We start from the raw sequence: 17821 nt of genomic DNA, 5'->3' as shown, positions 1-17821 counted from the left end.
ATAATTAATAAAAAGAGTAAGTTGACATTAAAGGGAAGTTTCCAAATGAGGAAATTGTGTGCACTTTTTATGATTGAGGTTAAATGAACATTAACCTTCATGTTGAAAGAGATGAACTTATCACCAGTATTGAAAGGATGCTTTTCCTCAGCAAAAGCACGTTCAGACAATACATGGCACTAACAGGATTTGATTTTGGTACATCTATAACATCTGTGAGTGTGGCAAAGATTTGTCATTCAAGAATTCATATAATATTCTGAAGACCAAGATTTATGGAGTTGCAGAGCAGGGTAGTAATTTGTGTCCCTTAAGAAGATATTCTTTAAATGTTTCATCACCACATATTTAGTGAATATAGGGAGAAGCTGATTTTTTAAAATTTACAAACATTTATCTTTTTACTTTTATAAAAATACTTAACATTCATCCAAGTATGAATATCTATTTTAACCAGCACATAAAACTAATTCAAAATTATATTAGTCAGTAGGTTAATATTAACAATTGATGTATTAATATTGATTTGCTTATCCAAAATTATTTAGTCACTTTGTTATTATAGTGCTGGGTGGTGACATAGAAGTGATGTGGTTTGATAATTTCAGATTTGTAACAAACTTCACCTAGGTTTTCAAAATTACATTTTGTAATAATTTACTGATTATATATGGATATATATGGGTAAATTTACACACATATATGTAAAATTATAGGTTTAAAATTATTGGGGCTTTAAATATTTGTTTTCTCTCTCAAAGAGTATGGTATCCAGATTGAAAGAGAAAATATGTGTATTTGAAGTGACATGGGAACAATAATAAACTAATATATTTATCAAACAAATGATAGGTGATATTAAGATTGTATATTCTTACACTCATTAGTAGACTGAGGCCTTTGATTTTGAAAGAAGGTTTGAAAGGTAGTATAATAAAGTGCAATTTGGATGACTGATAACTCGAGTATTTTCTATATTGTAAAATGCTATAAAGTTCCATTCTTTTAATAAATCCTAAGTCGTATTGATTGCACAGTATTTGACAGAAAACGTATATGGTTTTTATATATGATATGTTTATGATATTTAATTTTCTATCTGGCTTTGACATGTCCTCTTAATGTCTTGCTCAGTGCCTGAATTAGTAACTTGTTTAAGGGTTTCAAACTAGATAAATAGGATAAGACACTAGCTGGGAATGTAGCAAAGAATAATATCCATTTTAGTTGCCATAGAGATGGCAGGCTTTATCATCAGTGCAATTGATGGGGGACTGCCATATTAGGCTATAGATCAACAATCTCGGAAATTTTCTTTCAATTATTTTTAGCATGTATACTACACATTACCAACACATTTGTATTTGACAAAAGTTCATTTTACTTAGATATTTTTCTGTATACTTCTGAATAGCTTGATGTGTTAGAAAATACAAAACCTAACTTCCTATATTCAAAAAAATTTTTTTTCAGTACAGTAATAGACAGAATAAAGTGCACAAGTTGTTTTTAGCCTAATTTATAGAACCTGTGAATATGTTGCCTGACCTGGCCAAATGGACTTTGAAGATGTGATTAAGTTTAGAATCTTGAGATAGGAAGGTTATCTTAGAATTTCCAGGTGGGCCCAATATAATCCAAGAGGCTTATAAGAGGAAAGCAGGAGGGCTAGATTCAAAGGAGATATGAGAACAGAAGCAAAGGTTGGAGCGAAGCACTTTGAAGATGCAAGAAGAGGCCATGTGCCAAGGAATGTGAGTGCCCTCTAAAAAAGTGGAAAAGGCAAGGAAAAGATTCTCCCGTAGAATCTTCAGAATCTCCAGGATCTTCAGAAATTTGGGGGTTGCAGGAGGTGAAGTAGAAGACAAAACGTGCAAAGGCTAAGAAGCAAAAGGGAAAGTAGATTAAGTATTGAAAAAAAGAATTACATGGCTGGAAAGTAGAATAAGACAGGGAGACTTGTGAGAGACAAGTTTAAAGAATTCACAGGGCCAATGAATAGTTTGGCAGTTCATACTGAGGAGTCTGTATTTTACTTGGGTGCATTTTTAAACATAACATAGTAAAATGTCTTTCCTGTTGAGCAAGTTCCCTTCAATTCCAGCAGTCCTAAGAGATTTTATGGGGGATAGGTATTGGTTTTTGTCTGTGTTATTGACCTTTTCTGTGTTATTGAACTGAGTATATATTTTTTAATTTTTAATTTTGTTAATATGGTGGATGACATTGATTTTCAAATGTTAAAGCAACTTTACATTCCAGTAATAATCCCCCCTCTACAGTATGGGGATGGTATGTCTTTTTCCATCCTATTTGTAAACTATTGTGACATGAAATATACAATTGACCCTTGAATAACACAGATTTGAACTGCGCAGGTGCACTTGTGTTCAGATTTTTTTTTCAATAAATACATGCTGACTGTTAAATTACATGCAGATTTTCTGCTGTGTGTGGGTTTGTGCCCTTAACCCCCTGCATTGTTTACGGGTAAACTATAAAGTGAGTTTCTTGTAAGCAGCATGTAGCTGGATCTTGCTATTTGAGTATAGTGTCTGCCTTTTAATTGAGTCTTTATTAGAACATGTAGAAAAATTTTATTGAGGTATAGTGGATTTGCAGTGCTGTTAGTTTCTGCTGTATGGCAGAGTGAATCACTTATACATATACACAGATTCAATTTTTTAGATTCTTTCCCCATATAGGTCATTAGAGAATTGAATAGAGTTCCCTGTGCTATACAGTTCAGTTCAGTTCAGTCGCTCAGTCGTGTCCGACTCTTTGTGACCCCATGAATCGCAGCACGCCAGGCTTCCCTGTCCATCACCAACTCCCAGAGTTTACTCAGACCCATGTCCATCGAGTCGGTGATGCCATCCAACCATCTCATCCTCTGTCGTCCCCCTGAGCTATACAGTAGGTCCTTATTAGTTAACTATTCCAATCTTCCAACTCATCCCCCCACTTCTCCCCTTGGTAGCCATAAGTTTGCTTTCTACATCTGTGACTCTCTGTTCTGTGAATAAGTTCATTTGTACCATTTATATTTAATGTGGTTAGTGTTAAATCTATCATCTTGCTGAGTTTTTTCCTGTTTAATCTGTTCTTTGTTCTTTTCCTCTTCTTTTCTGCATTTTTGAAATTAAATATTACCAGATGCCATAGAGTTTATAGTATACACATTTAACTTATGGAAGTCTACCTTTAAGAATTATGCATCTTGTGTAGTTGAGGAAGCTTAGCATGGTGCACTTTCATTTTCCCCTTGTGACATTTATGCTGTTGTTTATATATATATTTTCAAATAGATGCATGATAAACCTCATAATACAGTATTATATTCAGATTTCAATGATCTTCAAAGATATTTACATAATAAGGATGATACAGTAATATATTTACCCATGTGGTTACCATTCTGGTACCTTTCCTTCCCATTTATACATCCATATTTCCATCTGGTATCATCTCCTTCTGCCTGAAGGATATTAACATTTCTTATAGTGTAGGTCTGCTAGTAATAATGAATTCGTTGGCTTTGTATGTCTGACAGTATATCTTTTCATTGTTTTTAAAAGATTATGTGATTATTTGTATATGTCTATATATTTTAACATCTCATTCTTTGTTTTCTGTTTACCTTGTTTTTTTAATGTTCCTTTTTCCATTACCTTGACATTTTAAGTTATTTTTAATTCACATTTGCCCTTTACTAATTTGGATTTTATACACTAGATTTACCCTAGTGATTGACATTTACACCTGACCATGCACGATTATTACAATCTAAGTCTTGACCTTCCTATTAAATATCGACTCCTACCATATTTCCATGGGGCTTCCCCAGTGGTTCAGACTGTAAAGAATCAGCGTGCAATGCCGAAGACCTGGGTTTGATCCCTGGGTCAGGAAGATCCCCTCGAGAAAAGAGTGACTTCCCACTCTGTTATTCTTGCTTGGAAAATCACATGGACAGAGGAACCTGACAGGCTACACTCCAAGGGGTCCCAAAGAGTCAGACACAACTATACTATACTATACTGTATTTATTTTCAGGAATTACCTTTGTTTTAGTTTAGTCTCTTTTTTTCCTTCTAATCTCCAGAATGTAGATATTATTACTGTTGTTCTTTTAACTCTAATATATGTATATATAGTTGTTGTTCAGTCACTCAGTTGTGTTGGACTCTCTGTGACTTCACGGGCTGCAGCACACCAGACCTCCCATCTCCTGAAATTTGCCCGAGTTCACGTCCATTGCATCAGTGATATCCAGCCATCACATCCTCTGATGCCCTCTTTTCCTTCTGCCCTCAATATCTCCCAGCACTGGGGACTTTTCCAGTGAGTTGGCTATACACGTCAGGTGACCAAAATACTGGAACTTCAGCTTCAGCATCAGTCCTTCCAATGAGTATTTAGGGTTGATTTCCCTTAAGATTGACCAGTTTGATCTACTTGCTGCGCAAGGGACTTCTTCAGTACCACGGTTTGAAGGCATCAATTATAAGTATATAAATATTATATATTAAATATAAATATTATTTATCTTTATTTCATAAAGATAGTTGTTTTTAATGCTCAAGTCCAAATTAACTAGTTACTTTTCATATTTCTTTTTCTCATCTGTTGATTTTTTTCCTCTGAAGGTATTTTTTCCCACCTAAAATTAGTGCTTTAGAAGTTCATTTAGTTAAAGTTAGTGGGGCAATTGTTTCTTAATTTTCTAGCTGAAAATATTTTTTTTAGACCTATTATTTTAACTTTTAAACCTTTCTTAAAAAGGTCATTTTATTTTCTATATTCCATCATACCTCCAGCTGAGAAATGTGTTGCCAATTCTATTGTCCTCTCTCTGTACATGATATGTCTCTTTTTCTTGAAGGTGTTCACATTTCTTTTTATCATTCTATTGTATACAACAAATTCACTATAATGTGTTGAGGTGAGGATTTCAAAACAGTTATGCTTTTGAATATATATTTCTTAAAATTCTGAATTCATGACTCTTATCAATTGTGGAGAATTAATATCATTTTAGAGAAAAAGAGATGATGTACATGTGAGTAGAAAAATTTAGAAAATAATGATGAGGAAAAAAACAAAACTAGAAAGTAGAAACTCAAAGGTTTCAATAGAAATTTAGATAACATTGAAAAGAAAATTGGCAACGTGAAATCTGGATGTGTAGCTGCTGCTGCTGCTAAGTCGCTTCAGTCGTGTCCGACTCTGTGCGACCCCATAGACGGCAGCCCACCAGGCACCCCCGTCCCTGGGATTCTCCAGGCATGAACACCGGAGTGGGTTGCCATTTTCTTCTCCAATGCATGAAAGTGAAAAGTGAAAGTGAAGTCGCTCAGTCGTGTCTGACTCTTAGCGACCCCATGGACTGCAGCCCACCAGGCTCCTCCATCCATGGGATTTTCCAGGTGAGAGTACTGGAGTGGGGTGCTATTGCCTTCTCCGCTGGATGTGTAGATATTGCCCCAAATGAAGTCAGTTTTCATTCGTTCCTTTCCCTCTAATTCCTTGCTCTTAGAAATCTGCTTCATTGTCCTTAACTTGCCAAAATCTCAGGTTCAGTCTTTTCTTCTGCCCATTCCCTCCAGTTCCTGGTGTAGGCAGTTGCTCCCATAGAAACCCAAGCTTTAGCTTGCTGTTATAGCTTTCTGCTTTGCTTTCATGTTGACGTTTCTTTTAAACTTTAGTTTTTGTGTCCCTGATCATTTCCTGCCCTTAAGTGTGAGCTCAGTAATACATCTAAAATGCTTGCGTTCTCCCTCTGTCTCTCCATCTATTCATATATAATACTTAAATAAGTAGCCTCAGATCTTCATTTCAGAAAGATATTTTTGGGTACTCTGAAAAGACTGAATTGTAAGAGTCAAAAAAAGAAAAATAACATTTACTCAAGTAGTAAATTGAGTAAGTATTACAAGTAAGAGATACAGGTAAGTATAAGAAGACTTGAGAACAGTTTAATATGGATATGTAGGAGGCATAAAAAGTCAAAGATTACTATTTTAAAAGCTTAACAGAACTTTGCATATCAATTATTACATATCTGTTGGAGTAACAGCTTGATTGTTAAAAACATAAACTTCAGTTAATATTGTTCAATCTGTGTGTGTGTGTGTGTGTGTGTGTGTGTGTGTTAGTTGCTCAGTTGTGTCTGATTCTTTGTGAACCCATGGAGTGTAGCCCACCAGGCTCCTCTCTGTCCATCGAATTCTCCAGGCAAGAATACTGGAATTGGGTTGCCATTCCCTTCTCCAGGGGGTCTTCCCGATTCCAGGGATGAACCTGGGTCTCCTGCATTGCAGGCCAACTTTTTACTGTCTGAGCCACCAGGAAGCCCTGTTTCTTTAGTGGACATTTTCCCATTGATAGATATTTATTATCAGCTCAAATTCAGATGATAGATTTCTGATAATGGAGTTTGGTGAAATGGATATACACAAATCTTTGTGTAATCTGTGTTCTGTAAAAGACAAACATCTTTCTGTTCCTCCCTGCTCACTATGACAGAATCCATATATTTACTTCAAATTCAAGTGGCGAATCCTACTGAAGTGGGAATTACATGGTAGCTACTTTTAAGTTGTGTCCTTTTATTGGTTTATTAATGTCTTTCAGTAAAACATTTTAATTCCAACTTATGAATTAGTTGGTATCTACTTACTCAGATAAGCTATAATGTGATTATATTCTGATAGAGCTGTGGATAAAAATGGTCAGCTTTCCATGATATGATGCTTTGAGGGTTTGACAGTCTTGTATAACGTTAATGAACATTTTAAATATTAACACTTTTTTGTAACATAATGTTATTTAGTGAGAAAATTGGATACTTTAGATACAAGTTTTTCTGGTCCTATAGTTGATTTTACAAGCCTGTCAAATTTCCCTAACTCTTGGAAAGATATATTTAATCAATTTTCATTCATTTGGCTTTTTTTCTAGTACATAGTACAACCTATAGATTTTAAACATTGGAAAAATTAACAGTCACAACTAATAAATTGAACATATGGTATGCTTTCAAAGTGTAGGCATTTATAAATATTATATATATTATGTTCATTGTTATTAAATTGTCATCTGCTTAGATTTCTTGAAAAGGAAAGAAACACAAAAGAAAGAAAAAAATAACCTTTGGTTCTACTATTTAGAGACATCTATTAGTTAAAATTACATATTGAGTATATGATACATGTTCTTTCAAATCATTTCTTAATATACTTTGCTTTTCCCAGCTTCCTCAGTTCTAGGGCACACTAAGATTAAATGATCAGATAGTCATTCATTTTGAAAACTTCAGTTAGCAGTTTGGTGTCAGGTTTTATATTTTAATGCCTCAGTATATATTGTACCTTGAGGAAATGGAACAGTACTTTAATATGCAAACACTGACACTTAACTGAAGTTGTGCCAGACATGCTGAGTGCTTCTAATATCATGGGAAATAATAAGGGTAAGAAGCTAGGATAACCTTTTCAAATGGTAGAAGAAGCTGTCCAGAAAGCTAAAAGTTTTTCTTCTCACTTCCCGTTCACTTAAACTTCACATTGTAATGTGGGGTGCTTCGATTATCAACCCTTTTGGATTCTGATAGCATAAACTGAGGTATTAAACACAAATCAGTATACATTCTATGACTTATAGACAGATCTGTCTCCCAACTGAAATATACATTTGCTATTAATTAATGTAGGCAAAAAAAATTTTTTTTTTAAAGAAAGAAATTTGGCATTAAGAGCATGGGTAATATCCTTAGGGGGATGATAGAAACATTTCTTCATATAATATTTGAAATAGTTTGGCAGTTTGGAAGGTGATTACAGGAATATTGTCTTTACTAAATATTCAATTATTGATGATTAAATCATCTTCAAACTACTGCCTAGTAAAGCTGAATATTTCAGTGCAAAGGCAACAGGATGTATCTGGGTTAACAATCAGATAAACTTCAATTTGAATTTTAAGGTTTATATCTAATCTCAAGATTTTCACTCAAAGATCCTTTATGTTTTGGTAGCCAAATTTATTTAGTGTCCAAATATATATATTTATAATAAATTACACACACATATATACATAATTTATGTATATCCCAGGTGGCACTAATGGTAAAGAACCCACTTGTCAATGCTGGAGACATAAGAGACTCAAGTTTGATCCCTGGGTTGGGAAGATCCTGTAGGGAGGACATGGCAACCCACTCCAGTATTCTTAGCTGGAAAATCCCATGGACAGAGGAGCCTAGTGGTCTACAGTCCATGGGGTTGCAAAGAGTGGGACACGTCTGAAGCAACTTAGCATATATATATATATATATGTGTGTGTGTGTGTGTGTGTGTGTGTATTTAATTTATAAATTTATATATAAATATATATTTAATTTATATAATACATATATTAAAAATCACTTTCAAATTTCTTAAGCAGGCTGTTAAACTTAATTCTGTTTAATAAATGCTGTTCATTTTCCTACATATCTTCTCCAGTTAAAGATATAATCTTTATAAATCACAGCAGGATCCTCTATGACCCACATCCCAGAATATTGGAAATAAAAGCAAAAATAAACAAATGGGACCTAATGAAACTTAAAAGCTTTTGCACCACAAAGGAAACTATAAGCAAGGTGAAAAGACAGCCCTCAGATTGGGAGAAAATAATAGCAAATGAAGCAACAGACAAAGGATTAATCTCAAAAATATACAAGCAACTCCTCCAGCTCAACTCCAGAAAAATAAATGACCCAATCAAAAAATGGGCCAAAGAACTAAACAGACATTTCTCCAAGGAAGACATACAGATGGCAAAAAAACACATGAAAAGATGCTCAACATCACTCATTATCAGAGAAATGCATATCAAAACCACAATGAGGTACCATTACATGCCAGTCAGATGGCTCCTATCCAAAAGTCTACAAGCAATAAATGCTGGAGAGGATGTGGAGAAAAGGGAACCCTCTTACACTGTTGGTGGGAATGCAAATTATTACAGCCACTATGGAAAACAGTGTGGAGATTTCTTAAAAAGCTGGAAATAGAACTGCCATGTGACCCAGCAATCCCACTTCTAGGCATACACACCGAGGAAACCAGATCTGAAAGAGACATGTGCACCCCAGTGTTCATCGCAGCACTGTTTATAATAGCCAGGACATGGAAGCAACCTAGATGCCCATCAGCAGACGAATGGATGAGGAAGCTTTGGTACATATACACCATGGAATATTACTCAGCCATTAAAAAAGAATTCATTTGAATCAGTTCTAATGAGATGGATGAAACTGAAGCCCATTATACAGAGCGAAGTAAGCCAGAAAGATAAAGACCATTACAGTATGCTAACACATATATATGGAATTTAGAAAGATGGTAACGATAACCCTATATGCAAAACAGAGAAAAGAGACTCAGATGTATAGAACAGACTTGTGGACTCTGTTGGAGAAGGCGAGGGTGGGATGTTTCAGGAGAACAGCATCGAAACATGTATATTATCTAGGATGAAACAGATCACCAGCCCAGGTTGGATGCATGAGACAAGTGCTCGGGCCTGGTGCACTGGGAAGACCCAGAGGGATGGGGTGGAGAGGGAGGTGGGAGGGGGGACCGGGATGGGGAATACATGTAAATCCATGGCTAATTCATTTCAATGTATGACAAAAACCACTGCAATGTTGTAAAGTAATTAGCCTCCAACTAATAAAAATAAATGGAAAAAAGAAAAAGCAAAAAAAAAAAAAAAGATATAATCTTTGCTGTAAGTGCTAGGCAACAGACAATTAACAATAAGCTGACTCATCAAGTATTTTCCATAAATATTAAAAAAAATGATACAGCATATATTCAGCAACACAGGTATTGCTTAGAATTTTCAAATGTTGTGCATCTTATTAAAAAGATAATAACAGCTTTATGAAAACTCTTGGCTACAGGAATAAAATATTAATTGCTGCTCAAGGAAAGGACAGATGTAGATTGTAAACTACAGAAAAACTGTCCTCAGAATTTCAAATGGAAAATGAAACATAGTTTTTGGCATTTTCTTTGTCAGTACCTAAACAATGATGTTTATTTCTTTCAAAAACGTGGTGCTTTCTGATGCATTTGAATGCGAGGCAACAACGTCCATTGACTAAGCTGCCAAAAGAGAAGCCCTTCTCTGTGCTTGTTTTGCTCCAGTAAATAAACAGGTGATTCCGTTCTTTTAGGCTCTGAGCAAAATTGGTTTTTGTATGCAGTCCTGAAACATCCGTCGAGGGTGCGTCTCCTGGACACAGTTTACCTGACTAGGGGTGGTAGGACGCTGCTGGTGCCAGACCGCCTCCCACATCCCTCTCCCATGGGATGTCTGGGCGAGGGAGGAGACCCTGACCCTGCAGGAGGTCTGGGGTCCTGCAGCTTCTCCCAGGCTCCGAGGACCTCTACCCTTTGCTCCCAAACGCCAGGGAAAAGCAGAGAAAAGGAGAGGATTCGGTGTCCTTGTCCTGGAGATAACCTGCAGTGGATGGAAGGGGCTGGCAGAGGGTATCACTAAGCTGGCTGGGACTAGAGGGGATCTTGCTGGAAGTTATGCGGGAGTTGGGTATGGACTGGGGTGGGGCACGCTTTTTTCAGACCCTTGGACCTATGGAAGGTCGACAGGCACGACCCCAGCAGACTGCACCTCCTTCCCTGAGGAGCGAGGAGAGAGATGCCTTCCTAGGGCCAGGCGGTTGAGCCTCTACCCTGGCGGCTGCTGCGTCGTGGCTGGAGGCTTCCGCCTGCTTTGCCTTGTGCTTTAGTGCTGAGTGCCCCTCGCGGCCCAGCCCCGCCAAGGGAGGACTCAGACCTCCCGTGAGCCCTCACATTCTGGGCACAGCGGCAGCAACGCCAGAGGGAAAAGGGCCTTGGCCTTCCTCCCTCCCCACCCGTTGCCAAGGCAACCGCGCTGTTGGAGATGGAGGCAGGAGAGGCGAGAGCGGACCATGCTTGTGGTTGGAGCACCAGTCGAGAGCCTGGGCGAGGTCTGCGGAGAGGTGGTGGAGGTTTGTTGGAGGGAGAGAGCCTTTCTCACCTCCACCCTTCTAGTGTTGCCATGGAGACCGTCAGGGCGCCCTCACCTGTACCAGCTGCTGCAGCCGCTGCTGCCTAAAGAAAAGAAACAGAAATCAGGGCCCTCCTTTGCCCTAGCGGTCTCTGCCAGGACTCTAATCCAGTAGCTGCCACTGCTCGCCTCCCACAAACAGGGCAGACGTCCAAAATTCGTCCAGGGTTCCTCACCGTGTCTTTCTTTATTCAGCTTTCCACCCAGAATTTTTTTCATCTCAGTACCTTCCACAATAACTGGTTTGGAGGAAGAAAAAAAAAGACAAAAAACGACTCCCTGATACCGTGTCTGCCTTACACCTCTACTTAACAGCTTATTTATTTCTGCAGAACACTGCCCTGGGCCAAATCTAATTATCAACGGAAAGAGATATCAAGTTGTTTTTATTTTAAATTACAGTAGATATGTGAAATTTCCACTTTTCACTTATAGGCTATGGATAAGATTTCCAGGAATGTGCTTTTGCTGAGATTAACTACTTTTGGGCAAATGAGTGGAGTGTGTCAGAATATCCGGGGATGTATAAGAGAAAGAGTGAACCGTTCAGAAGACCCTCTTGTTTTTTGCCAGTTCTTCACGCCAATCCAGAGCTCACATCTCTCTTTTCTGGGCTTTATTCCATCCACATTTGAGAACAGTTTTTGACTTTGCAAGGGGGGTTATTTTAGCATGAGTCTGCCTTTGAACTAGAGGGAGGAGGTACATTAAATACCCTAGAATACTTATCTTCTGCTCAGGTTCAAAATTTAGTGCATGGTTGCATCTCTACTGACTACCAGCATGAATGCTCTTAGCAAGAAGGACTCAGATTAGAGCAAGTTGAGGCATCTGTGATCTTGAATTGCCAACCATACCCTGGCAGCTTCTGTGAACTGCTGTTGGTCAAAACCTCTTGCCTCTCAAATTTCTTTCCTGTTTAATGTGTATATCGTGCAGCTTTCATTCTCTGAAAGCACCCTGGTAGCTTTTGCCACTGATAATCATGAGTTTCCTTACATAGTCCTGCAGTTTTGAATGGACCAGGCTTTTCAGCTGACTCTAATAGTACCTCTTTAGAAAATCCCAACAATGAAGGGTGACTATTTGTTCCCTAAAGCTGATAGGTAAGATACTTAATAATTTCGTTTTCTCACACTTCCTGTGACACAGGGTTTTCAAAATCACTGGGCAAGATTTTTATATAGTCCAAGCCCTAGCTAAAGCTATGAATTGAAAAGACTTGTGCCGTTAGTGTACAAATCTGCTTGTTTGCAACCTCTCCCAAAGGTCACCAGGGTTTCCTCAACAATAGATCTCATTCCCTCTTTCGTCTTCCTGCTTACTGTCTCCTAAGTATTTGGCCTTTCTGATAGACCCTATCATCTTCCTTAAAAATCTCTCCCTTCTCTGACCACTTTGAAGACTCTTTCTCAGTTTTTTCCTTTTCAATTATTAGTAATGTTCCTTCCTTTATGCTACTTGTTGGTCTTTTACTTTCTCCATCAGGCATATTTTCTGACTCTTCCTATTCACTTCCATAGCTTCATCTGTCCTGTTACTCTCTTGTCTTCTAAGTCTGTGTTATCTTGTGCAGATGTTTCCCTGAACCCTAGGTACTCGTTTCTAACTACTTCATGGGCATTTCTACTTCTCTTACCTGAAGGCATCTCAAAGTCAACCTTTCACTGAACTATGTTCTTCTCCAAACCTCACTTTTCCTACTGTATTTCATGTCTCAGTGAGTGACCCTGCTGTCCACCTAGTTACCCAAGATAAGAAGCAATAAATGTCTCTCATAGTTCTTACATTTCATCTACTCAGATTTCTTATTGGTGTTTAGCACGTGCCAGGCTGACACTATCATGAAGCTTAATTCAAGTGGGAAAGGCAGATGGCTACACTTCTCCTAAGTAATCAAATGACAGTTTTTGAGAAAGTCTACTACAAAAGTCAGTGAGGGCGCTATTATAACAAAGAATAAGGTGGGGAAAGCACTTTAGATGGGCTGATCAAAGCAAAGTTTCTGTGTGTTAAATGGCTAAGAGGGAGGAGAAGAAGCTGAACATTTGGGTTGCTGGAGAAGGAACAGGCCAGGCAGAGAGCAGAGCCTCACACTGATCCGGAGGTGGAGAAGTGCTTGTTGTGTTCAAGAATTTGCTTAAAATCCAATGTGCATAGTTAAAGGGAAGAGTGGGGTGCAGTGAAAGTGGAAAGGGAGGCAGGGCACAGATTCTGCAGGACTTTATGGGTCCTGATGAAGAGTTTGGATTTTATCTTAAGTGCAGTGGGAAGCTGCTGAATGGTTTTGAGGAGTGGCATGAACTGTTTTATAATTTTATTTTATTTTATTTTATTTTTTTTTTATTTTTAAAAGCCAGAACATTTATTGCGCGACTAATTGTTGAAATCCTTAGGATGAACTGATGCTGCAACAGCCGCTCGCTTGGGTTTAGGTGTTGTTCCTTCACGGAATCCATGCCTGAATCTGCGGTATACAATTTTTAGGTGCCTCATTCGACCAGTCCCAGTGGTATTTCGTCTTTTAGCCTTAGCACTCCAATTATACTTTCTCTTTCGCTTGGCAGGGTAACCACACTTGCCACAGGTCGACTTCTGAAGGTGGTAGGCCTTAGAGCCACAGCGGCGGCACAGCGTGTGCGTCTTATTCCGACGCTTTCCAAACGATGACGTTCCCTTCGTCATCTTGCTTCTGCCGCCGAGACCAAAGAGCTGTTTTATAATTTTAAAAGATCATTCTGGCTGTGGGGTGGGGAATGAATTGGAGGGGGTGACAATTTGGAGGTGGAGAGGAAATGAAAGTTGGTAGAAATGGAAATGATCCAGATTAGTGCTAGTGGGGGTGTGGACATTGAGGGTGAAGTAAGCAAACAAATATGAGATGTTTTCAGTGGCCTTTTTTATCATTCAGATTAGGTTTCGATCTCATTTCTGTCCTTAGAGTGTGCTGTGCCATAAGGCGCTTCCCATACCCAGGTCCTGACTCCTACAACCTTAAAGAATGAGGTCTTATTTTTCTAAGGCCTAAACTGTTAATGATTCTGACATGATAGCTGATAGGAAGTATTTAGATAAGAAAGAAAGATAATAGGTAAGAAAGCAGGTTCTAGAGTTAAACTGCCTAGGCTCATTTTCCAGGCTCCATGACTTACCAGCTAAGTCACTTTGGACAAATTGCTTAATCTTTCTGTTTTTCCTTTTCCAGCTATACAGTGAGAATCATAGTAATAATACTTATTTGCATGGATTTAGAGGGCTTAAATAATGCATATATGTAATACCCAGTAAATGGTAAGTGCTCAGTGTACTTAAATGATAATATTGGTTCCTATGATGATAGATGACTTGAGATCTCACTCTGATGAGTATTTGAATGTAACCACTGAGGGAAGTTCTGCAGCCTTCAATTTCCCTGTGGTTCAGACAGTAAAGAATCTGCCTGCAATGCAGGAGACCAAGGTTTGATCCCTGGGTTGGGAAGATATCCTGGAAGGGGCAAGGCGACCCACTGCAGTATTCTTGCCTGGAGAAGCCCATGGACAGAGGAGCCTGGCAGGCTATGGTCCATGGGTCACAAAGAATCATAAAGAACTGAGTAACTTTCAGTTTACATTGAGGGAAGTTCTGAAGCCTTTACTTTTAACTTTTACTAATAAGTCTAAGAATCGGAAGAGGAAGGGGCTTGTGGCTGAGCTTTAGGGTGGGAGGAAATGGGAAATGTTTTGATAGACAGGCATCCTAGGATGGCTGCCCCTCAAATATCTTTTCTTGGAAAAATTGACTTAGAGAAAAGAGTTTTCTTCTCCATTATGACTTTTTTAAGGCTGTGTTATGCTATTTTTTTTTTTTTTATTGTTTGAGTGACCTGCAAAAAAAAGGAACATGGAGTTTAAATTGTGGCAAGGATGATAAAATGTCTTTAAGCTGGTCTTGTGCTACCTTGTGATTTTTTTTTTTTGTCTTGCTGATTCCATATTAAAGATGGCTCAGTAATTATAAACTTTCATTTTCCTAAGTTCTCATCTGCCAATATTGATTGCCTTGTTTTATGAAGTAATCCCTGTCCTTTACGAATGGCCTATATTCCATTATTTTCCAAATCAGTTATCAAGGCTCCTCAGTATTGAGTAAATAAATGGATGAATTAATCCTTTATACAGTATTTTCTTCACCATTTTCCTTTCTTTTCTACTATTATTGCTCTCTGTCTAAATTAAGCCCTCATTCTGTTTCTCCAGAAATTTATACAATGTCTTTCAAAATCTCTTTGCTTGACTTTTTCATTTTAATGGCGTATTAATTTTCTCAGCTATTCATGTCACTCTTTCATTCAAAAAATTTAAAAGCTGTTCTCCAAGAAGTCAGTTACAAGCTGGCAAATGATTCATATTCAGATTATATAGACAACTATAAAAAGACCATCCAATAAAAAAATTGAACAAGAGACTGAAGGAGATACTCAACAAAAATGGCTTTCCAGGTAGCCAATCAATGAAAGCAAGGATGTTTAGTCTTGTTAGTCATGAGAGAATGAGAAAAACACTGGAGAGTCATTAGAGAAATGGAAGTTATACCCACCAGAGTGGCTACAATGAAAAAGATTGACATTCCCAAGTGTTGGTGAGACTACAGGAGCAAGAATAATGCTCAGATACTCTAGAAAGATAATAAATTACTACAGCTGCTTGATATGATCTGCAGAAGTTGAACATATGAGCATATCCACAAAAAAACTCTATTCCTTGGGTATATATCAAAAAGAAATGAATGATGGGTGAACTAAAACCAAAACATGAAGGAAAATTATAGCAGTATAATTTTTAATAGCTGAAAACAGGAAACAACACAAATGTTTTTCTTGAGGACGATGATTAAGTAAATAATGGCATATTCTATAATGAAATGCTGTATAGCAATAGTAGATAAAAATACTGCCACACACTGCAACATGTATGAATCCCACAAGCATCATGGTACAACAAGATAGGCAGCCTTAATCTGTGTTGACAAGTTAGTGGTTATCTTTGGAGAGGAGAGCAAAGTTAGTGACTGGGAAGAGGCATGTGGGAGCTTGTGCTTATGTTGCCCCTCTTATATTAATCTGAGTGATCTTTACATGGGTGTGTTTAATTTGTATAAATTCATCAGATTGTACATTTATGTTTTGTGCATTTATTTTACTCTATTATATTTTAATAAAATTATTTGCTGGAAAAAAAAAGGCATCTCTAATAGGTTACTCCAGATTGGCATTCAAGCCTCCCCCAGTTGGATTGTGACTTATTTTTCCAGGCCATCCCTCTTACATCCCACAAGCATAATGGGATGGGATTTTGCACAGGTCTCCTGTTTCCATCAGAACAGATTAGTAAATCAGGCAGAAACGTCCACTTGGCCTTCATATTTATCATTTTCTTCATTTTAGAAATAGAACCCTCTGAAATTTCAGCTGGACACCTGAGTGTTTTGGACCAATCTATTGACTACATTTTGTTGCTTTCTTTTACTCTAGATGTGGTCCTGTGATTGATTTTAGACTGATGAGACATAAGCAGTTGTGCTGAATGCAACTTATTTACTATACTTTCTCCTTTTCATGTTTATTTCTGGGTGGGAAATAGAGATGTCTGGAGACTCCTCAGAAGTCACTTGCTTCTGATGGCAAAGCTCCCAGGCTGGTTCTGACCCACTAGAATATAGAGGAGAGAGGAATATGCTAGACTTCAGAGGAGAGATAAGCGTGTTTCTGTCTCACTTAAGCTACAACAATTTGAGTTCTCTTTATTATAATATAGACTCTATATTTAACACATTTAATATTTCATAAACATTGTGATTCATTGTGTGCTATTAAATGAGGCTAATTATTCTTTCCAGAGACTACCTTGGTTCTACTGATATAACCTTCAGACTGTGCCGTATTCACTATTTTATCTCCTGCAGTGCTTTTCATTTCCTATATATGTGATCATGAGCCTCAGCTTCCTTATCTGTGAAATGGGAATGACATGATTATTATCAAGATTAAAAGATATAATACATGCAAAGTGTTAAGCACAGCCTGGGGTACATATTAAGCTATCAACAGATATAAGCTTATTTTCACATAATAGTTTGAATTTGCATTCATCACATTATAGAATTAAGCAAAGGCACAGCACAGAGTATCAGTGTATGCACAGGGTGATATCCAAGTTAAAGGAATTGTAAAGACTAGCTCATCTTATTTTATGACTCTAGGCTTTTAGAAATTTGTGATTATTTCATAAATATTTAAAATAGTGCAAAGTCTGCGTAAATATACTCATGAATAAGCAACTCTACCCTTGGTTTTATATATATAAATATATATATATATATATATATATATATATATATATATATATATATATATCTCCCAAAGAAGTTAAAGCGTACATGCATTCCAAAACTATAGACTAAATATGGTAGCAAAACCGTTCAGTTGTTTCCTAGCCATAGGAGCTAAACTAGCTCTTATTGTGGGCATATTTCTTTTACCTATTCATGCTTCTCTTTCCCTTTAAATATAGGGAGTAATTATTCTTCACTGTTGACTCCTTAAAAATGTGACTTATTTATTAAAAAGTGCTTTGGGAAAAATGGCTAAAAACATGTTATATATAATATACTTCTAATTTGAAGATTTCTTTTCTAGCATCATCTAGCAATTTTCTTGTATTAAAGTAATTTAAGT

The 17821-nt window shown here is 37.4% G+C and overlaps 2 protein-coding genes across 8 annotated transcripts in view; one reads left to right on the top strand and one right to left on the bottom strand.

Annotated features, from left to right (window-relative positions):
- Positions 1–17821, top strand: part of NOL4 (nucleolar protein 4) — a 691960-nt gene that overhangs the window by 319014 nt on the left and 355125 nt on the right. The gene's annotated exons all lie outside the window — the stretch shown is intronic.
- Positions 13422–13814, bottom strand: LOC110133235 (large ribosomal subunit protein eL37). The gene has a single exon (XM_020887014.2). The coding sequence runs from the start codon at positions 13789–13791 to the stop codon at positions 13483–13485; it is 309 nt and encodes a 102-aa protein (XP_020742673.2). The 5' UTR covers positions 13792–13814; the 3' UTR covers positions 13422–13482.

This window comes from Odocoileus virginianus, chromosome 22, assembly GCF_023699985.2.
Source record: "Odocoileus virginianus isolate 20LAN1187 ecotype Illinois chromosome 22, Ovbor_1.2, whole genome shotgun sequence".
NCBI classification, from domain to species: Eukaryota; Metazoa; Chordata; class Mammalia; order Artiodactyla; family Cervidae; genus Odocoileus; species Odocoileus virginianus.
The sequence above is the reverse complement of the archived record's forward strand: the minus strand, read 5'-3'. Positions and strand labels throughout refer to the sequence as shown.

Bases quoted from the DNA above. Each gene is read 5' to 3' on its own strand.
- LOC110133235 (XM_020887014.2), bottom strand. From the start codon at position 13,791: ATGACGAAGGGAACGTCATCGTTTGGAAAGCGTCGGAATAAGACGCAC.